Source organism: Desmodus rotundus, chromosome 2 (assembly GCF_022682495.2).
Source record: "Desmodus rotundus isolate HL8 chromosome 2, HLdesRot8A.1, whole genome shotgun sequence".
NCBI classification, from domain to species: Eukaryota; Metazoa; Chordata; class Mammalia; order Chiroptera; family Phyllostomidae; genus Desmodus; species Desmodus rotundus.
This window is the reverse complement of record NC_071388.1, coordinates 152,743,197-152,756,757: the sequence shown is the minus strand read 5'-3', so window position 1 is coordinate 152,756,757 and position 13,561 is coordinate 152,743,197. Positions and strand designations below refer to the sequence as shown.

Sequence of the window (13,561 nt, the reverse complement as noted above, 5' to 3'; positions counted from 1 at the left end):
CCTGTGATGGGTTCAATAATGTTTGTTTATAATTTTAGGAATGGAGGAAATACCCTAGGAAGTAGATGAATTCCTGATGCCATATAGCAGTCGTAGAGCCGGTATGGAAGCATTCCACGGAATGTTGTGTTTTGATGGAAGTCTGGTATAAAAAGACATATATGCTTTTTTGGCGGGGAGGGGAAGTGCAATTTAATTGCAGCGTGTACTTTTTGGATAAGGATTGGAGGAAGTGGGAGTAAATATTCCAAGAGCGGAGGTATGTTCTGAGTTAGTCCTTAAGTGGGTGGGACTGTGAGCTTGGATGGGGAGATGAACACGAACGAGAAACTTTCTTGAGAGCTTTATTGTCACAGTGAGGTTTAAAGTCAGAGCCCAAGGGGAAAAATGCCATTGTGAAATGTCTCGGCCCTTTGAGAGCTTGGTTTTTTGGGATATAAGACACGAGTGTGGACGATAGATTTCACTATCTGCCGTGGTGGTGGAAAAAGTTGATTCTAGATTGTTCACATAACCCAGGAAGGGAAAAGGAAATGTGTGATGGAGTTTAACAGATTTCCCGGTTTATGGAGGCCGGTTACATTCCTTGCACCTAGGCTCTGAGGCACTGAGCTGAGCAAAGAGGCCATCGAAAGGGTGTTTACCAAGGTGGCCTTTGATTTGCGGTTGATTTAGGGGTTAGGAGTTGAACAGAAGGAGTAGGGGAAGAGATCTGAGCTGACTCACAGTTTACTTTTGTGAATGGATATTGAGAATGCCTGTGTCTAAGAGATGCATTCATGGGACAGGTTTCTTTTGAATAGAGACAGCAAGAGAGATAATCAGTATTGTATGCTTATGTTAATGGAATAAGAAGAGAAAGAGACTGGGTATCAATGTCAGGGTTAAGTCAGGGTGTGCCCTAAGTGTGGATAGTCATCATCCTAGAGTAAGACATCTTATCTTGGGTAATGCATTTCTTCAGATCAGGTTTAGCAAATTGGCAACGTGGGAAAAGGGTGCTGTGTTACTATTGACTCTGACCTGTTTTCCTGATCAGGCCTCATTCCCTGTTTCCACAGTGACCTCAGAGAGCACTGCACCCACACGGACAGCTGGGCCGTGTCTTGAGCAGAGAGAGCTGTGGCTTGAGTGCTGGAGACCAGTCCCTGAGGGATGTTCCCCCTTAAAGGGCACTTCCTGCTTCTCTTTTCCTTCAGCCCAAGGGTTGGGGTCTCTAAGAAGAGAAGGCTGCCCCAAGTTGCAAATAGGACAGTTTCTTTTCATATTTTTTTTTTATGTTTTCTTTTCCCTACCTAGATTTTGCATTTAGAACTTATCCTTTGTTTTTATTCCTTTGTATATGCTCAGTTCTTTGAAACGAGTGAGGTTTTGGAAACACGTGACTATGTCAGTAATTTCCCCAAGGGTCAGTATCTTAGTGACACAGGTTACCCTTTTACAAGATGGTATTTCTGGCCCAGTTGTCTCTGACCATTGGTGGAAATGATGTACATGACAGTGTGTGATAGGTATTATATATTATTATTTATGGTTGAAATATTCTAGGAGATGATGTCTCTTTTCTCATATTCTCTCTCTTATTTGGTTTGTTTAGTTATTCCAGCCATTTTAGCAATTCCTTTCTCCCCATAGAAAAAGTGAAAGATTGCTTGCTATGTACAAATAAATGACCAGAAAGTTTGAAAGAATTCAGACTAGAAATGTTAAATTTTATGTGGCCTTTCAAAACCACAGACAGAAATCATTTTATAGGCCATAAATAGTTTTTTACAATTTGAGTAGCCTACTTAATGCATGAGTGGAAAAGTGTAATGAAGCCCCAAATAGGATATACTTTATCTCTTTTTTGCAAATAGAATGTCCCAAAGTATTGAATACTGTTGGATTCCAGTATTTTTACTTAAAAATGAGAGCTAGAATGAGATAGAATCTGGATTCTTTACTTGCCCTCCCTCCCAGTTTTTTTATAATATTGGCCAGATATATTTCCCTGGCATATTTCTTTGTGTTCACCGATAAAGCAGATTCAAAGCATATCTCCCTCTATATACATGGTCCAGAAAATTTACTTGTGATTTAAATTTTATATTAAAAGTGACTTACTTTATGAATTTAGATCTTTTTCTCTCTCTCTTTTTCCTTCTTCTGATTGAAATTTACCAGTAACTTGTCCCTGCACACTTAGTATTTGGAGAAAGGGAAAGAATGAGGCAAAATCTTGATAACTGCTGGCTCTGGAAAATGGGATCTTTAGCTCCTGCTGCAGAATTCAGGTCTCACCTCGAGATTGTCAACCCCCACATCATTTTTGTGCGTGGACTCTGCTTGTATATTAACTCTGATTCATTGCTTCCCAGGACTATGTATTATCACTAATTCAAAATAAAACCTCTGAAGATTTTAAAGCTAAAAAGACACCTATGAAAAACTGCGTCATGGGATGTTCAAGCTGGAAAAGATCTTTGAGATTATCTAGTCGAACGCCCTTCTACAGATGAGTAAATGGAGGCGAAGAAATGCTATGCGGCCGGTAGTGGCACAGCCAGGACCCCAAACCTGGATTTCTGGAGGCCTTGACAATCTTTTTTTTTTTAGGAAGGTACAGTTTCCAAAGAAATGAAGAAGTATAAAACTAGTACAAGTAGTAAATTTACACCATTGTTGTTATAATTCTGCCCATAATATTGTACAAGAGCAGGGGTGACTAATACCATTTGTTAATATTTTATTATCTAAAGACCTAGAATCCTCTTTTTTTTTCTTCTACAAATACAACTTTGTCTTTTTGTTTTTTCCTGGAGCTTTCTTCTCCATCTTCAACCTAACACTGATAGGAAAAAAGTCTATCAAGTATTTGGTTATATCACCAAATAAGATTTATTAGTATTACTGGTACCTAACTTTTGTGTGTAGTTCTCCCTCCATTCCCCTCTCTCTAAAAATAAATAAATAAAATCTTTAAAAAAAAGAGAGGGCAAAAGCCAGAAGTGATTTGCCTGTGCTTCTACAGTTTAACTAAAAGGAGATCAAAAAGGTGGTTTATGACTCAGCGTGCTTTGCCCCTCACCACCCTGGGTCGAGTCTATTCTGTACTGAACTAAACTTTTTTATGATTTCAGAAAAATGAAAAATATCTTCCAGATATTTAAGAAATGACTTTTCCATACACTCAACCTTTGAATTATTTCCCTCTCATTTGTCAAGGACTATAAAAAGATAAGTGCATCTCTGCCCCCAAATTAAAGGGCCCCTTACGTCGCTCCTTTGTGGTATCGGTAGTTGCTCCTTTTGCACAGTGCGGGAGCTGTACATGTGGTCCTATAGGGATTTCGTGTGGCCGTTCCATTAACCAACTGCACCCCCGAATTCCCATTTTCCAGATTCAGCGATTACCAAAATTTTGTATCATTTACTTCATCTGTTCCTTTAAAAAAATGTTGTTTTTGTTGAAATATTTTAAAGTAATCCCTGTACATGCCATTAATTGTATCCTTACCTAGTTTTGTATGAATCTCTGAAAAAAATTTTCCTAAATAACTAACATGCCATTGTTCCCTAACGGAAATCTTAATTTCTTGGTATTGTGTAAAACCACTCATAATCAAATTTTTTCAGTTGGAATGATAAATGAAATCCTCAAATTACAAAGTGGTTATATTTCAAAAGTCTTTAAATTAGCACTTTGGCAATTTCAATTTATTTTCATATGAAACAACTTCATAAATTGTAGTTGTGCATCCCCTCTGCCAGCCATTTTACAAAATCCTATTTAATGTGGAATGAAATGTAAATATCATGAATATGCCCAAAGAATAATAGAAACAATACTTGCTTCTATTAGAGTTTCAAACAAATATGTTTTTCCAATGGCAATTGCTACTTTTGAATGTTGGCACTTAATGAATATCATTTTTCTTGTAGAGGAATTGGAAAGTACACAGATCTTTGTAGCAATGTTGCAGCAGGCATCAGAACAGTTCTTCTCAAAGTCCCTGGACCAACCTTCCTCAGAATGAGCAGGGATGCTTGTTAAAAAAGTATAGATACTTAGATCTCTTGCAAAACCCACTGAATAATAACTTCCTGGTGAAGGACATAGGAATGTAACTTTCAAATTTTTTTCTCTTTAACGTATGTGCAAAACCAGGAGTATTCTTATCCTCTTCTGCTTTCAGACTCTGGGGCAATCTGGCCAATTTCATTTGGTTGATAAAAGGTAGGTATATTACTAATGGACTTTAGTTGGTATTTTATCCAGGTATTGATTGTGTGGAGGCAACAGAACCTCACATGAACGTGCCTGAAAGGTTGTGTTGTAGTACCTGAAGGCCAAAAGTTCATTGACCCCATGAGAGACTGGAACTGGGAATTAGAAAGTCAGCAACAATCATCACAGCCACTTAATGCTCTTTGTTTTGTTCTCCCACAAGCGCAGCACGCAGTCTCTGCTTCTCGTAAATCCATTTCATTTTATGACGTTTTTCTGCAGTCTCGCTTGTCTTGATCATGTATCAGTGCATGTGACCCCAGATGGTCACCCCTGTTGGAATAAATGTTTTCTTCTATTAGTGGCTCAGCCCTTGGTAACCGACTGGAGTCTGTATCTGGACAAGGATTTTGGCCCAGGATCTTCGGCTCTTACTCAGTCAGCTGTGGACAAAGGAACGTAGGGTCCTCGACCGCTATGGTATATAGAGGTGGAGAGGAAATGGTGGACAGCTAGTGACCTAGGAAAAAAAGTCTCAAAAAACAAGAGGGCAGAAAGACAAATTCTTATCATAAGTGTATGATATGTGGTGATCCACGGACTTGGCTTCTAGCGTCCAGTTCCTTCACCTCAGTTCACTTGAAGCATATTTATTTGATAGTGGTTTCAGTTGACACCACTCTTCAGTGATGGTAAACTTCCTTGGCTATTGTCCTGAGCTTGAACCTTAGTGAGGTTCCTTGGCCTAATGACAACAGCTACCAACTCTAGTTTCTCACTGCCTTATGCTAGTTACCTTCACTTGTAGCAGAAGACAACTGTCTCCATTTTAAAGCTTAAATCCTCTAGCAAATCTTGTTTGTCAAGGTTTTACTTTCCGTGTGAAGATTGTCTCAAATTTTGGTTAATTTGCAGGATACCGCTCACTTCAACCTTTGTCTGCAATATGGGTTTTAGTTTTCATTTCTTTCAAAGCTCAGCTTCTGGTTTGTTTTCCCCTAGGGGCATATATTATGTTCTCTCAAGAGAAGGAAAATTGGAGTCATTCATGGTTCAATATAAATGTGAATCTTAGTATAAAAAAGCTTTCTGTAGTCTTACGGATGTTACCTTCAAAAACGACCGCTCACATGGAATTCTATTGTGTAAGTATGCACCAGTGTGTGTTTGATCAGGGATAAGCAGACTTGGGAATGGTACTTTTGGCACTCTGGATAAAGGACAGCTCAGGGGAACCTGGGAAGTGGCTGCAAGCCTCTGCCAAGGTGCAGGAGAAGAAGGGACGCTTTTAGAATCAATTTACAAGAGAAATGGGAGAGCCAATGTGGGGAAAACAGCCTGAAGTTCTTGTCCTTTCCATATTTTCAGTGTTTTTCAAAGTCACAGAGAAAATAAGCACAAATAGGAGGATTAATATTCTTTTTAAAAAATTTTTATTGTTATTCAATTACAGTTTTATGTCTTTTCTCCCCATCCCTCCACCCCACCCCAGCTGAACCCACCTCCCTCCCAGGATTAATATTCTTAACTAGTTTACAGATGCTTTTCTCTATTCCAGAAGATTGTTTATCTGTTGGCTGTTTGAATATTCACACACATTTTTCATAGATATAAGGTTACATGTGGTGGTTAGGTTGTTAGGGCAGCCTGTGTACCATTTTTAATATTGTTTCTATGGAAAGGTGTGAGTCTATATCACAGGTGGCAAACACAAGGCCCTTGGGCTGAATCCGGCCCTCTACCTTGTTTTATCTGGCCTGGCACCTTGTTTCTACTTGGTGGCAGCGCTGAGCTCTCGCTTAACTGTTAAGGAGTAGTTACATTTATACAGTCCTAAATTACATTCGGTGCTTTGAAGGCAACCACGAGGCTGATTTGCCCCCAATGAAAATGAGTTTGACACCCTTGGTCTGTATGATACGATTAGAAGATATTAGATGGGGAATCAGCAAGCCTAGTTTTTCATATGGTCCTGCAGCTGATGAGTGATATGATAAGAGGCTACTGCCCACACTTTCTGGCCCTTCAAGCACTATGATTTCATCTTGTTCCTACAACAGCTGATCTTGATGGCTCTTGAAGTACTAATGATTCCGCGTGGGAAAGGAGTCTTGGGGAGTTTCTTTGGTTTCATTGGCCTCAGAAGTTTTTTTCTCAGCCTTTGTTCAGATCTTCCCGTACGGTCACCTCACCTCCTTTGATAAAGAGTCCATTTGGGGGGCCGTGGGTTAAGGAGCATAGGAGCCACTTTGTGGAAATAATGGGGGCAGGACAGGCTAGTTAAACTACAAATTGTACATCAAAGTCAAGGTCCAAATACTAAAGAGTCAGAAAGGGTATATCTGGAAAATGGCAGGTTAGGTGGTTACAGTTGTATTTAAACTTAGAAATAAGGATGTCTGATTAGAGGTGAACATTTGAAGCTGATGCAGGTCCAGTACGTACTTGAATCTGCTCCACCCTCAGGCCATCCATCACTTGCTCAAGCCAGAAACCTAGAAGACCTCTTTCCGATCTTTGTCAAGCATGGCTCCGTCTGTCATCACAGTGTACCGGAATCCATAAACTCCTCTCCGTCTGCACTGCCGCCATCCCAGTTTAGGTCCCTGTCTTCTCCTGTACAAGAGACTCATAAATGGCCTCCTTGCTTCTGTGTTAGCCTTTGTTGGCCCATTCTCCATTCATTGGCTATGGTGAACTTTTATAAATGTAGATCCCATCATGTCATTCTCTGATTGAAAAATTTTTGATTGCTTAAAAGCAAATCCAGATTTTTACCTTGGCCTGCAGTGGTACACATGCTTTGGCTTCCAACTACCTTTTAAAACTCATCTGTATTCTACTATTTTATACTCCAGCCATAGTGGATGGGCAGTCCTACCTGTTTGGGAAGTAGGCAAGCTTTTTTCTACCTCAGGCCTTTGGCTTGACTTTTCCTCCGCCTGGAACCTCTTCTCCTGACTCTTGATGTAGCTGATGCTTCTTTGGTCTGCAGGTCTCAGCACAAGATCATCTTATCAAGCAGGCCTTTTTTGACTAGTTTATATCAAGCATCCCTCTACAACTGTTATTTTGTCCCCAGCCCATCACATTTTCTAGTGTATTTCCTTAGCTATACTTACGTAATCTAAGTTGTCTTTTTATCTATTGAGTCTAATTATTTATTATTTTTAATAATAAATTTAGAGTCTAAATAGAGTATCCTAGGTTAGTTGTTTTGGGGTTCTTTTGGTAAAAGAATGAATAACTGGGTTATTGAAGATAGTTAAAACCAATTTTAACAAATTGTATTTTGACATATTTATTCAAATCATGGTCAGTTATTTTTCTCTTCTGTCAAATTAAAAATATATATATATTTAATTTTATTGACAGATTCTGTTAACAAAGATAAAGTTACATGCTAGAATCCTGGACCAGTTGGATTTTAGTAGTGCATACCTTTTACTTTCCTTACACACATAGGGAATTTTTATCATGTGTAATGAAATTAATAATATTTTTTGACTTTATACATTGTTCTTATTTAATGGAATTACAAGTGAAAAGTGCTTGGTGGACTGCTATACTTTCTTCCAGCTTACTGTGTGTTAATAAAAATCCACATATTTAGGAAAAGTTAAATGGAAATATCAATTGAGTTTAAATATGTGTCTCAGAGCAAGAGGTAGATATTAGCAAATGTTTTCATTTTTAGCCGTTAATGTAATAGGTGAATGTTTCGACCAGTGCTCATAATGTGGAAGTGGGGAGATATGTTTACTCTTGAATATACAAGAAGACTTTCCAAGAGGTGTACAAACTTGTAGATTTAAGAAAATCAGTTTCTAAATCCTCATCTTCCATATGTACTTTTTCCTAAAACTTACCTTCCTGAGAACCCACCTGTGTTCACAATAACCTTCTCACCTGATACATTACTGGGGGGGTGGGGCATGTAAACCTCCAGGGCATCACCTACAGGGAAAGCTTCCTTTAATAATTCATCGAAGTACCACAAATCAGAAGCATTTCCTGTCTTTTTATGCCTTACACATATTTCTGTTAAAGGGAGATATGGTTAAAAATAAGAATTTTGGCTAGTGCTGAAAGGTTCTCAATTTAGATAAATGATGGTGGGATGGGAGTAATGATAATTTTTATAATTTTATTTTTCCATTTTCAATTGTTGATTTCAGTTCTTCCCTCTCCTGTTGTCAGAGAATATATAAAAAACCCTTGAGGAAGAGTTTCTGAAGAGCAAAGCAAACAGTACATCAGTGAGAAATACTGAATGCTGAAAATGGCCTTTGGTCATGTATTTAAATGTCTTTTTCACTTTTCTCAATACTTGGGATGCATCAATAACTGAAAGAAAACGCACCAACAAACATCTGAAGTGATTAGGTTACTGCTGCAGTGAGGATCCTTGGGAAGCCAACTTGAAGCTTAGGTTTGCCTGTAAAAATTTACCGGGGAGTGCTCTTGGACACAATGCCTGTGGGAATAGACACAGGGAATAGACACAGCACAGCCACAACAGTACAGCCACAACAGAGAACAGCCACAGTACAGCCACCTTAGCCAGCAGACACTTTAACCACTCCCATAAGAGCTCTGGAGCTGGAATGGCCCTACAGGATTATTCAGAATCAGGGCAGAGGAGCTGGGCTGCCCAGGACGGGCCTGGCCGTGGGCATGGGGGCTCTCTTCAGCCTAGTGCGATGGCCGGCAGGGAGGACTTACCTAGGAGTTCTTGGTGGCTGACCCTCTAACAGTTGGGAGAATAAATGCTTCAGTCCCAAAGGTTTGGACGGTGTGCTGCAGCATCTACAGCAGTCAGTAATTGATTATTTCAATGTAACAGAGATTCCTTCTGAGACTGCCACAGTTTTTAGATTATTTGGATGAAACTCGAGGTAGTGTGTACATGATTTTTTTCAGATTTTGTGTGAGTTATTTAATATTGTGGTTAAAACCTATTAATCAAGGCATATCATGAAATATTTATTCCAGTGTCAGTCAATTCCCGTCCTAGTTCATCATAAAATACTTTACTATTTCCTCCTTTCTTCAACAGAAAATATGCTACTTGTTAGACTATTTTTTTAAAGTATATACCATTTGCTTTCATTAAAAACACAGGACATTTTTATCATGATGCAATTAAATGAATGGAACTATGTCTAATTTTATACTTAATTTTTATGTAATTACACCCAAACACTGAAAGTTGAGGTGGGAATTACACTCACACAAAGGAATTCCGTGCCCTTTCTAACACTTCATCATAGTCCTTAGAACTCTTGGTTCTGTATTATTTTAATTTTGACTGCTTTCAGGTATTTCTCTTATGAGATATAATCAATAAATAATTTTCAGTGTTTTAGTTTTTTCTCAGAATGCCTGTTGATATCTCTTTTTGAGTTGAAAAGTAGAGTTGGACTTTATCTGCTAGAGGCCCTAATTGTTTTGCTGGGTGATGGGTCATTAAAAAGACTCTCGCTCAGGTGAAATTTAAAGACTGACATTGCCTTTCACCACGTCTGCACTCTTTCCTCCCTTTCCCAGATTAATTTTTCTCTCCACACATTATATGTTGACACATATACGTGTCCATTCTCTGCCTGTTCCCACTAGAAACCCTGGTGGGACTTTGTGTATACCACTGAGTCCGTGGGCAACACAGTGCCTGGCACTTCATAGACCCTCAGTGCGTTTTGCCAAATGAAGGAATAAATGACCGAATAAATGAATGGGGAAGGACAGGGGAAGTAAGTGGTTGTTAAGACAGAAATGAGGGAATATTTGGGAACTGATAGTTTAGTACAAATGATGAAGAGATTGCAAAGAAACTTAGAAAAGTGTAATTTAGTTTAGTTACTAAGAGGGGTCTGCTATTGTTAGATATTAAAAGACATCCTAGTTAGGATAAACTTGAGTATTGATTTGCCACTATTAGTACCTTCTAAATTTGGGTTACCCTTGCTCAGAACAAATTCTGTGCTTTGTCTCTGTGGTCCGCTTGCGAGCATTTTCAGTCAAGAAGCATGTAAACTTTATGGGGCTGAGTCCAGTAAGGGCTTTTCAATCAAACCACATCCACAGTGGAAGATTACTTTCGTTCTTGGGAAGGGCGACATATAGAGTGAAGCCCGGTATTCAGATGAAAGGGTACTTTGGTATTACGCAGCTGTGTATTGGCAAGATTCAGGCCAGCATCTAGTTTCTCTTTAGAGACATTTTGCATTATATTACAGTACTCTCACTGTGCCGTGCCAGGGAAATTAAGATCAGCTGGAACACTCTGTAGGTCATTGGCTGGGAATCTTAGGGCACTGGGAACTTGATGTTTTGTTTTAATGACCTCATTTAGGCTGAACCTGCCTTTGTTCCCAAGGCATAAGGGCCCCTTTAGAAAACCAAGTCTGCACCTTGGGAGAGGTTTGGAGAAAAGTGACTAAAATATCTGAAGGCATTGGGTCAACTTCTGTGCAAAGAGTACTTGATAAATCATGGCTCTTGAGTCAAGAGAGATGAAGAAAAGGCATAATTCAGGTCTCGTCAATATGGATATAGCCATTAAATCCCATGGTATCTGAAATGTATTTGAAGGTTGAAGGAGGTAGTGTTAAGACAAATGAAAGGAAGAAGTGTTTTGACAGGTCACAAAGCAGGTCGTGGGACTTGAGCTCTGGCAGATGCTTTCTGTAGCGATTCCGAGAGGACATCCTCTTCTGGGATGAACCGCCTCCTGCATGTTTCTCCAAGGGTGAGTGTACGCGGTGTGCAGGCCGGTGGGGTGTGGGAGGACTGGGGCAGGGCCCTATGGGAAGTTGCATGATGAACATGGAACACCTTTCTGCAACAGAGCTTTCAATTGAAAATAGGGAGAAAACGTCTTTATATTAAAAAAAAAAACCTCCTGTTTTTATGAGCAGAATACACAGTTTATATGTACATTTAAGAACAAATTAAATACTTTATAGCTATGGCCTACCCTGAGATAAAAGGGCTATGTGATTACTTTCTTTTTCAATTTTAGTGGCTCTGGTAGAAAAATTTGAGAAACACTAGTGTTCTCATTTCTGTGGGGCGAGGCTCTTTGTCATTGTCAGGAGTTATCATTTCTTTTCCCGTCTCGGTTCTTTTTTTTAAAAAAGATTTTATTTATTTATTTTAAGAGAGAGGGGAAGGGAGGGAGAGAAACCTCAATGTGTGTGTGCCTCTCGTGCACCCCCAACGAGGGACCTGGCCCACAACCCAGGCATGTGCCCTAGCCTGGGAATCGAACTGGTGACCTTTTCTCTAGGCTGATGCTCAATCCACTGAGCCACACCAGCCAGGGCTCCTTCTCAGTTCTTCTCTAGCCAAAGTTTGTTCTCTCTAAAGCTTCTCTTATTTTTGGTACCTATATTAATATTGAGTATGTTGGGTTGTCAAACATTTGAAGTGTTTTTTCCTACTCCCCTGCATCTTGGCAGGACATCTCTCTCATGAAAGTCTCTGAAACCACCCTCATTCCTGAAGACCCACTTCAGTTCTGTTTGGGTATCTGAGAAGCTTTGGACATCCTTGACTACTTTTTTCTTCTTGAAACACTTTCTTGAACACTTCCAATTCTTGTAGGTCTTTGTGGTAGGGCCTCAGTGATGGTGTTCCTTAGGGTTTTGTCCCAGAGCCTTTGTTTTCATTTGACTGCCAGAGTGACCTCATCTCCTCCCATAGCCTCAACCGCAGTATCCATACAAGTCCAGACTAGACCTTCACTCCGGGCTGCCTGTTCCATGTCTTCACACACTTAGTCCATAGACACCTCAAATTCAGGGTTTTCCAAACCAAATTAATTCTTTCCCTCTTAAGCTTGCTCCTTCTCCTGTGTTGCCCTTCATTGAAAATGGCCTGCATTCTTCTTATAGTAGAAAATCAGAAATCTTAGTTCATCTTTGGCTCCCCTCTATTCATCTCTTTCCTCATCCAGTTGGTTACAAAGTCTTCCTGGAAAAACAGCTCTTGCATTTATCCGTTCTGTACAGTCTCTCTGCCACTGCAGTAGTTCAGGCCAAGTCATCCTTCTTTGAGTCTTGCTCCACACCTAGAAGTGTCCTATGCTTAAAATTATTTTTTATTCAGGAGCTAGAATTCACATAACATAAAATTAACCAGGTTTTGGTTTTATTAAAGTTATCGGGGTGACATTGGTTAATAAAATTTTATAGGTTTCAAGTGTATAATTATTTTTTTAAAGAAATTATTTATTTATTTTTAGAGAGAGGAGGAGAGAAGGAGAGAGGGAGAGAAACATCAATGTGTGGTTGTCTCTCTTACACTTCCCCTACTGGGGACCTGGCCAGTAGCTCAGGCATGTGACCTGACTGGGAATCGAACCAGTGACCCTTCAGTTCTCAGTTTAGCAGTCAATCTACTGAGCCACACCAGCCGGGGCAAGTGTATAATTCTATGATAATGTCATCTGTATATTTCATTGTGTGACTACTATCCAAAGTCAAATCTTCTGTTACCATATATTTGACCCTCTTTACCCTGCATTACCCACCTGGTAACCACCACACTATTTTCCATGTCTATGAGTTTTTGTTCGTTTGTTTACCTTGTTTGTTCATTTGTTTTCAGTTTTATAATTCACATATGAGTGAAATCATATGGTTCTTGAATAAATTAATGTCTGCCTTATTTTACTTAGCATGATATTTTCAAGATCCATCCATGATTCTTTATATAGAATATTCTAAAGACTCCACCAAAAACTATTAGAAACTATATACAAATACAGTAAAGTTACAGGATACAAAATCAATGTACAAAAATCCATTGCATTCCTATGTATTAACATTGACATTTCAGAAAAAGAAATACAAAATCAGTTTAAAGTATACAGTTCAGTGGTATTTAGTACATTTTCTGTGTTACATAAACATCATCTTTATCTAATTCCATCATCCCAAATGGAAACCCTGTATCCAGTAACTAGTTACTCCCCATCTTCCCTTGCTCCCAGCTCCTGGCAACCATTAATTTGCTTCCTGTCCCTATGTGTTTACCTATTCTGGATATTTCATATAAATGGAATCATATAATATGTGTCCTTTTGTGTCTGATTTCTTTCATTTAGCATGTTTTAGAAGTTCACTCACATTGTAGGCATGTAATAATATGCTTTTAACCATGAAATAGTTCCAAATGTATAGAAAAGTACATATTTTTTCTTTTGAATAAATAGGTTGTTTATATATAGTAGCTCTTCTCTTTATTCCTTTGGTCTCAATCCTGTGTTTTCTCTTTTCCCCCTGCTGTGAGGGAACCACTTTTCTGAGGTTGGTATGTGTTCTTTCCTTCCATGTCTTTATGCTT

At 39.1% G+C, this 13,561-nt stretch overlaps 1 protein-coding gene across 2 annotated transcripts in view; it reads left to right on the top strand.

Annotated features, from left to right (window-relative positions):
• The window catches only part of GRB14 (growth factor receptor bound protein 14), a 113,708-nt gene that overhangs the window by 3,265 nt on the left and 96,882 nt on the right, over positions 1-13,561 (top strand). The window contains exon 1 of one of the 2 annotated variants that reach the window (XM_045187452.3): positions 5,234-5,355. The exons of the other annotated variant lie outside the window; for it this stretch is intronic. Within the exon in view, the coding sequence (XP_045043387.1) occupies positions 5,314-5,355 (42 nt within the window). The 5' untranslated portion in view covers positions 5,234-5,313. Of the gene's footprint in view, positions 1-5,233; positions 5,356-13,561 lie in introns of those variants that run through there. 2 annotated transcript variants of the gene reach the window in all.